Here is a 6,157-nt window from a genome sequence, read left to right on the forward strand (position 1 = left end):
TCACAACCAACAAATTCCAGGCAGGATTCTAGACCTGCTTTGGAGGGTGTTACCTCCAGATGCAAGCAACAAAATGAGTTAATCTCCCAGCTTCAAGAGGGCCCCAGGGCAGCTGCCTTGGTGCGGCTGTGACCCTTGAGCTGCCAGCAAGGCATACTCTTTTGCAGCAAGTTGAGCTATTCCCAGCGTAGGAGGTCAGGGTTTGCCTCGGGTATTTGGAAACTGAGAGAATAGTTTCACCAAGGGGAACAGGGGTTGGAGGCACACTTACCAAGCCAAATGGTCTGGGCTCCAGAACAAGACAGGGGCAGCAGACAGCAAGGGAGGGGATGGAGGCATCGAGCCTCCGGGAGCCTTTTGCTCTCATCTCTGAAAGCTTACCTCAGCTCTGGAGCAGGTCAGCTGCCAGTCAACTGTGAAAACTCAAGTGACTAACAGTGACAGCATTTACTCATCTGCCTTGTAACACTTAGTATTTAGTGTTCCTCATAACCCTACGATAATGGCAACTCTTTTTTTTTTTCCAAGGCAAGCAACTGAAGCACAGACCTAGCTAGAGAGCACAGGCTAGGAAACCGCAGGCACCACACAGAAACATAGGCTTGGAGAGCGACTGGAATGAGTTTCAAATCCGATGCTCTGCCCACTCTGCTGAGCCTGAAGCAGATGCTGGGGACTCCCTAGTTTCCCCATCCTGACAAGGGATAGAAGAAATGAGATCCCAGGTCAGAGTTAAGCAGAGGCCAGTTCTGTGGTGATATACGCTACTTGCTCCAATAAAGGCCTGCCCTACTTGCTTAGCCTGTTCCTTCTTTCCTTCAGTCTTAAGGCCCTCCTAGCTGGGAATCCTCCAGACAACATGGTGGACCTGTCAGGCATCCCACTGACCTCACGTGACCTGGAGCGGGTGACCAGCTATCTTCAGCGCTGTGGAGAGCAAGTGGACAGTGTGGAGCTGGGCTTCACAGGCCTCACAGACGACATGGTCCTGCAGCTACTGCCAGCGCTCAGTACCCTGCCTCGCCTCACCACGCTAGCCCTCAATGGCAACCGACTGACCAGGGCGCTGCTGAGGGACCTCACTGACACCCTGAAGGACCCCAGCAAGTTCCCAAATGTCACATGGATTGACCTGGGCAACAATGTGGACATCTTCTCTTTACCCCAACCCTTTCTGCTCAGCCTGCGCAAGCGCTCTCCCAAACAAGGTCACCTACCAACTATCCTGGAGCTGGGTGAGGGGCCAGGTACTGGGGAAGAGACCAGGGAAGGCACAAGTGAGCAGGACTCTGAAGGAACCCCTATGACACCTACCAGAGACCATGATAGCAGGGAAATTGTGACTCAGACATGATTTGGAAGCAGGGAGAACTTTGTCAGGATGGCTAAGGCAGATTAGGGGTTTCTTCCCATCAGGAGGATGCCACCACTCAAACACCAGGATGAGTTCAGAATACTTTGTCCCCAACTCCCAATATCGTGCCACTGGAAGTCATCCCTTGCTCTAGGGATGTCTCCACTCAGGCTGTTCTCCCAGACTTGTGCAGCTGGACCAAGCACTCTCCCACCAGTACCCCTAGATTTAGGGTAACGAAGACCCTTGGGGAATCTCCCCAATTCCAGGGTCCTCTTGAAGAGGGTGTGTGGTTTAAGAGCATTATCCAGTTCAAGCTGCAGGCCTTCCTTGCTTGACTGGGGAACTTACTGTGAAGGGCAGTACCATGCCTAGCTCCCTTTCCCCCCCCAACCAGCACAACTTTTTCCTTTCTATCAGCCTAGTTCCAGACCTCATTCCCAGGATTTAGTCCCTGGAATGGCTTTTCAAACACTTGATCCTTATCAAAGGCTACAGGACTAGTTCAGCCCTAGCCTTCAACTATTCTCCCAAAATGCTCCCTCTTTATCTCCCACAAACAGCTCCTATGCTCACAGGCAGAAACTTGGTGGTTATCAACTTCGGGAATTCAAAGCCTTACAGGCTAGGTAAGCAAGCAGGCTGAAAGGATCTGGGTGAGTTAGGGAGCTTACATGGTACTGCATAAATCGTGAAAGGACAGGAATTGAAGTGTGGGTGCCTTAAATGCTTTGGAGCCTTTGCCCAAGTCTTAGGTTGTGAAAACAGCTCAGACTGACCAGAAGTTTACAGTGCTAAAGCTAGGCTGCTTAACACCTGACAAATCTCACTCTTCAAATACAAGTTTTTAAGAACCAGCACCAAAAACCCTGCTTTACTGTAGCGTCGCTGATTCGGGTAACACACATTTTGACGTGAATTCAGCTGATACAGTGGCAATCATTTTGGAAACAAATTTATTAAGCAGTGTAAATGCCCTGTGGGGCAGAATGATATCAGAGGTTTCTGACCAGGGCAAGGTCAGCAAATACATGGGAGTTTTTCATAAAAGGTTGCTTTCAGTCAGAATCTTGAGTTGATCACAGTACTGTTGCTGGGACTCCTCTGGAGACAGCCTGCAAAGAGACTAAAGTTCAGAATCACATTTGCTCCAACCAATGGCCTTCAGAACACCTAAAGATATCTTCAGAGAACCATAGGCTCACCACTACCAATCTGCCGGTAATTCCAGCTATTTTTAGGTGATCTCATCATTTGATATCAGAGTACAGACAGCTCAACTAGCTGCTGGAGGTGATCACTGCAGAGCAAGCTTACCTCCTTCACCACTGCTGCAACACAAACTGCATTCCAGCACTCAGTCCTCAAACTTGAGAAAGGGACACTCCTAAAATGGACTGCGGACACAGGATGGATTAGTGACAGCCCCACTGCAGTCCAGTTCTAAGCACAACCTACCAAGAGTACCGAAAACCTTACAAAGGGTGTATTTTAAGTTATTAAAATGTAATTTTAACCACCAGTGAAATGGCGTCCGGTAAACCAGCCCAAGGTTCAACCCATATGACAGGATCAGGTTGGGAAGATGCAACTGGACCAGGCTTGATTCCCAGCACTCAGAACCACCTCTAGGGCCCTTTTCTAGCCTCCAAGGACAACACAGATAAAGATGGCCAGGTGCACACCCCACCCTGTTTTAGCCCAACTATAACCAGCACTAAGTACAAGCATTCCAAGTCAGGGAGGCTCAGGGTTGTACACTAACACTATAGTAACCAAATCAAACTGACAAGGTCCGGCCCAACTAAAATCAAGGAAAGCGTACCTCATGGGAGGCCACGGCTGCGGGCAGTCCCTCCACTCCAAATTTCCTGCCTAGAAAGATAGACCAGTTGTTATAGTAGAGGCCGAGTTAATCCTAACCGCCAGGCACTGGGGAGAGCTCGACTGCAGTCAGCCAGGTACAGTTATCGTCAGTTATCGCCTCTGACGGCACTTCCTATAGCGATCTCATCACAGCAGTCAAGCGTTCAGGTGTTGCACTCCAACCCGTGCCTCCAGCCATGAACTGGAGACACTTTGTAAATTCCGCAGTGCTCGTGCGGGTGGGTGCGCAGGTCTCCCCACCTGGACACAGTATGATACAGGAATAGGCCTCTTAGCAACTGAGCCATCTAGGGCCAGGAGCCATTTAGGATAAGAACGCTTCTGCATAAAGCATGGCCGGAGGCCACAGGTAGCAAAATTAGGATCTTAGACACATCGTGACCAATGGCCTCAGAAACTCTTACCTCAGGGTGGGATCCTGCGCCTCTTGTTCGACATTCTGTTTATTCCCGGTCTGAAAGGTTAAAACAAGAGTCCAGAGCCAATTCGAACACTCGCGCTCAGCAGTCAACCGCCGAGGGCTGACGACTGCGGTCAGCTAAGGGAGCTCGTCAGTTATCGCCTCGGACGGCACTTCCTAATCCTAATTATCATCAGAGCAGTCGCCACCCCGTCCGCCAGCGGTGCCCCGGGACGCAGACCCCGACCTACCCGGCTCCCTCAGGTGTGCGCGGCGCCCACGGAGGGGTTGGAAGATCGGGCCGCCGGCTCCGCATCGCACATGCTCCGTTCTGCTAGGCCCAGGGGCCAGACACAGCTACGAGATACAAATGTAAACGTCATGGCGTGCGCCGAAAGAGACCGTAGACGGGGTGTGCCCCCCATCTTAAGGGCTCGGAATAGACCACTTCTCACCCGAGGGAGGGTGAAGGTGGCAAGGGCTCACGGGAAGTTCCCGTGCACTAGGTCCGCCTCGCGACCCACGACTCCCCCGTTCTGTTGAGCGAATGGTCTCTGCCGCCCCAGGGATTCTGGGTAGTGACGAGCGCAGCGAGGTCCAGCGCGCCTGCGCCAAGGCTAAAGCGCGGGTTTCTGAGTGTCTGCCGTGGTCTGCGAATTCTAAGTGCTTTGAAAACGCGTGTGGAGTTAGATCTTACAGCGCAGGCCTGAAATCACAACTGTTTAGGAGTCTGAGGCAGGAATTTGAGTCCAGCCTAGGTGATTTAGTGATCCCTGACTCAAAACAAAAGAAAAAGGAGGAAGGAAAAGGGAGCCAAAATAATCTAGTTGGGTAGTGGAGAGCCTGCGGGCCTGGGACTGGAGGGCTAAGACATTGTTCCGGGGCCTGCCTGAGATAACACACCCAAAACTGCTTTCAGAGACAATAAAAAACAGTAGCTGCCACTTAAGGATTCGGGCCGTTCTGCCCCAATTTCTGTTAAAGTATATCCACATAATCTCTCAAGACCCTATGCAGGCAGCCCTCATCACATTTCTTAGAGAATTATAGTCAAGAGGAAGTCTTGTTGGGTCTATTTTCGTTGTCCCTGGCACTTTCTGCATCGGGTTTATCTCATAGGCAATAGAAAACTGCTGATGCTATCCCATCAGTATGCGAGCATGTTTGGGTGTTTCTTAAGGGTTGGGTCCATAGCAAGCATGAAGTTCTTAGTTCCTAGTTCCATCCCCAGCACCTCATAAACTGGGTATAGTGGCAAACTCCCAAGTTCTGGGAATGTGGAGGCAGCAGAATCAGAAGGTCAGGGTCTTTTTCAGCTATATAGAGAGTTTGAAGGCAGCCTGGGTTACATGAGCCAGTAATCCTAGCACACAGGAAGCTAGAGGAAGGTTCTTGTAAATTCAAGAACAACCTGGCCTACAGAGTGAAAACCTGTCTCCAAACACCTCAGTGCAAAGTCTGATAGGGCTATTATATACGAGATGTGTTATATACAAGATGTATCATATATGAGATGTTCCAGCCAGCAACACACACATCTGTGATTGCATACACTTCATATGGATTTTTTTTACTTTTGGTTTTGTGTTTTTTTTTTAAGACAGAGTTTCTCTGTGTAGCCCTGGCTGTCCTGGGACTCAATTTGTAGACCAGGCTAGCCTCAAACTCACTGAGATCTACCTGCCTCTGCCTTCCGAGTGCTGAAATTAAAGGCGTGGGGTTCCATGAGTAGGAACACATATTCAGGTTTCCCCATGTTCCATTTTGGAAGTGGGTTCATGCATGTTTTTAGTAACGGAACAAGGAGAGTCATTTGGAAGGGACCACAGTTGGCCAGTTACAGCAAAGAAGGGCACTGTCTGCTGTAGGTTTCAGGTGCTATCCAGTGACCTTCTTAGCTTCTGGGTTTGTGGAAACTAGTGGTCTGCTAAGAATAGTTGGTGTAAGGTTTTGATAGTCGCAAAACTGTTAAGTCAGACTTGGGGGAGAGGGGTCAAAGAAACCAAAAATAGCACAAGATCATTTGACTCTGGTTTGAAAGACAATTTCAAACAAGTCATTTGGCCTTGAATCTTTAGCGTAGGTGCAGCTCTCCCCTTGCTCTCTTCCTTCTGGGAGTTTCAAGTCATAGAAACGTCTACAAATGCCAAGTCAAAGTCAAACATGAGGCCCTTCAGGCTTCGTGAATGATGAAGAGAAAGTACTAAGGACTTCTCATCAAATTCCCCTAGAAGCATAAGGTGTAGGGGGGAGTCTGAGAATCACGGCAAAAACGTGCAAGGCTGGGGATACTTCTCTCGGGCTTTCAGAGTTCAGAGGTAGCTTGCCTGTCTTCTGTCTCAAGAAGGCCTCTCTGGCTTTCCTGCAAAGAATCATCAGGTGGAGGCAGAAAGCTGAAGGCCAGGTGGATGAAAGAGTGGTAACCCAGCGCTTAGCAGAGACTTAGTCGTCCTCCAGGTGGGAAAGTGGCTTCATTCATACCCAACTCTCAGCCTGCCACATGCTGAAACCGGGCT

The 6,157-nt window shown here is 49.9% G+C and overlaps 1 protein-coding gene, 1 long non-coding RNA gene and 3 other non-coding genes across 5 annotated transcripts in view; 1 reads left to right on the plus strand and 4 right to left on the minus strand.

Annotated features, from left to right (window-relative positions):
• The window catches only part of Lrrc75a (leucine rich repeat containing 75A), a 43,069-nt gene extending 40,193 nt beyond the window's left edge, over positions 1 to 2,876 (plus strand). The window contains exon 4 of the mRNA XM_087910526.1: positions 823 to 2,876. Within this exon, the coding sequence (XP_087766652.1) occupies positions 823 to 1,354 (532 nt within the window). The 3' untranslated portion in view covers positions 1,355 to 2,876. The remainder of the gene's footprint in view (positions 1 to 822) is intronic.
• On the minus strand, positions 2,293 to 4,065 carry LOC125409318 (uncharacterized). Its single transcript, XR_015738855.1, has 5 exons — positions 3,893 to 4,065; positions 3,646 to 3,695; positions 3,180 to 3,229; positions 2,672 to 2,751; positions 2,293 to 2,469 (listed from the first exon to the last, which is right to left on the minus strand). It is a non-coding gene; the product is annotated as an uncharacterized LOC125409318 (long non-coding RNA).
• On the minus strand, positions 2,538 to 2,610 carry LOC125409604 (small nucleolar RNA SNORD65). The gene has a single exon (XR_007234839.1). It is a non-coding gene; the product is annotated as a small nucleolar RNA SNORD65 (small nucleolar RNA).
• Positions 3,306 to 3,375, minus strand: LOC125409599 (small nucleolar RNA SNORD49). Its single transcript, XR_007234835.1, has one exon. It is a non-coding gene; the product is annotated as a small nucleolar RNA SNORD49 (small nucleolar RNA).
• LOC125409601 (small nucleolar RNA SNORD49) lies at positions 3,774 to 3,842 on the minus strand. The gene has a single exon (XR_007234836.1). It is a non-coding gene; the product is annotated as a small nucleolar RNA SNORD49 (small nucleolar RNA).
• Positions 4,066 to 6,157: the final 2,092 nt, after the last annotated feature.

The sequence above is a fragment of the Myodes glareolus genome, chromosome 9 (genome assembly GCF_982192425.1).
Source record: "Myodes glareolus chromosome 9, mMyoGla1.1, whole genome shotgun sequence".
Lineage (NCBI taxonomy): Eukaryota > Metazoa > Chordata > Mammalia > Rodentia > Cricetidae > Myodes > Myodes glareolus.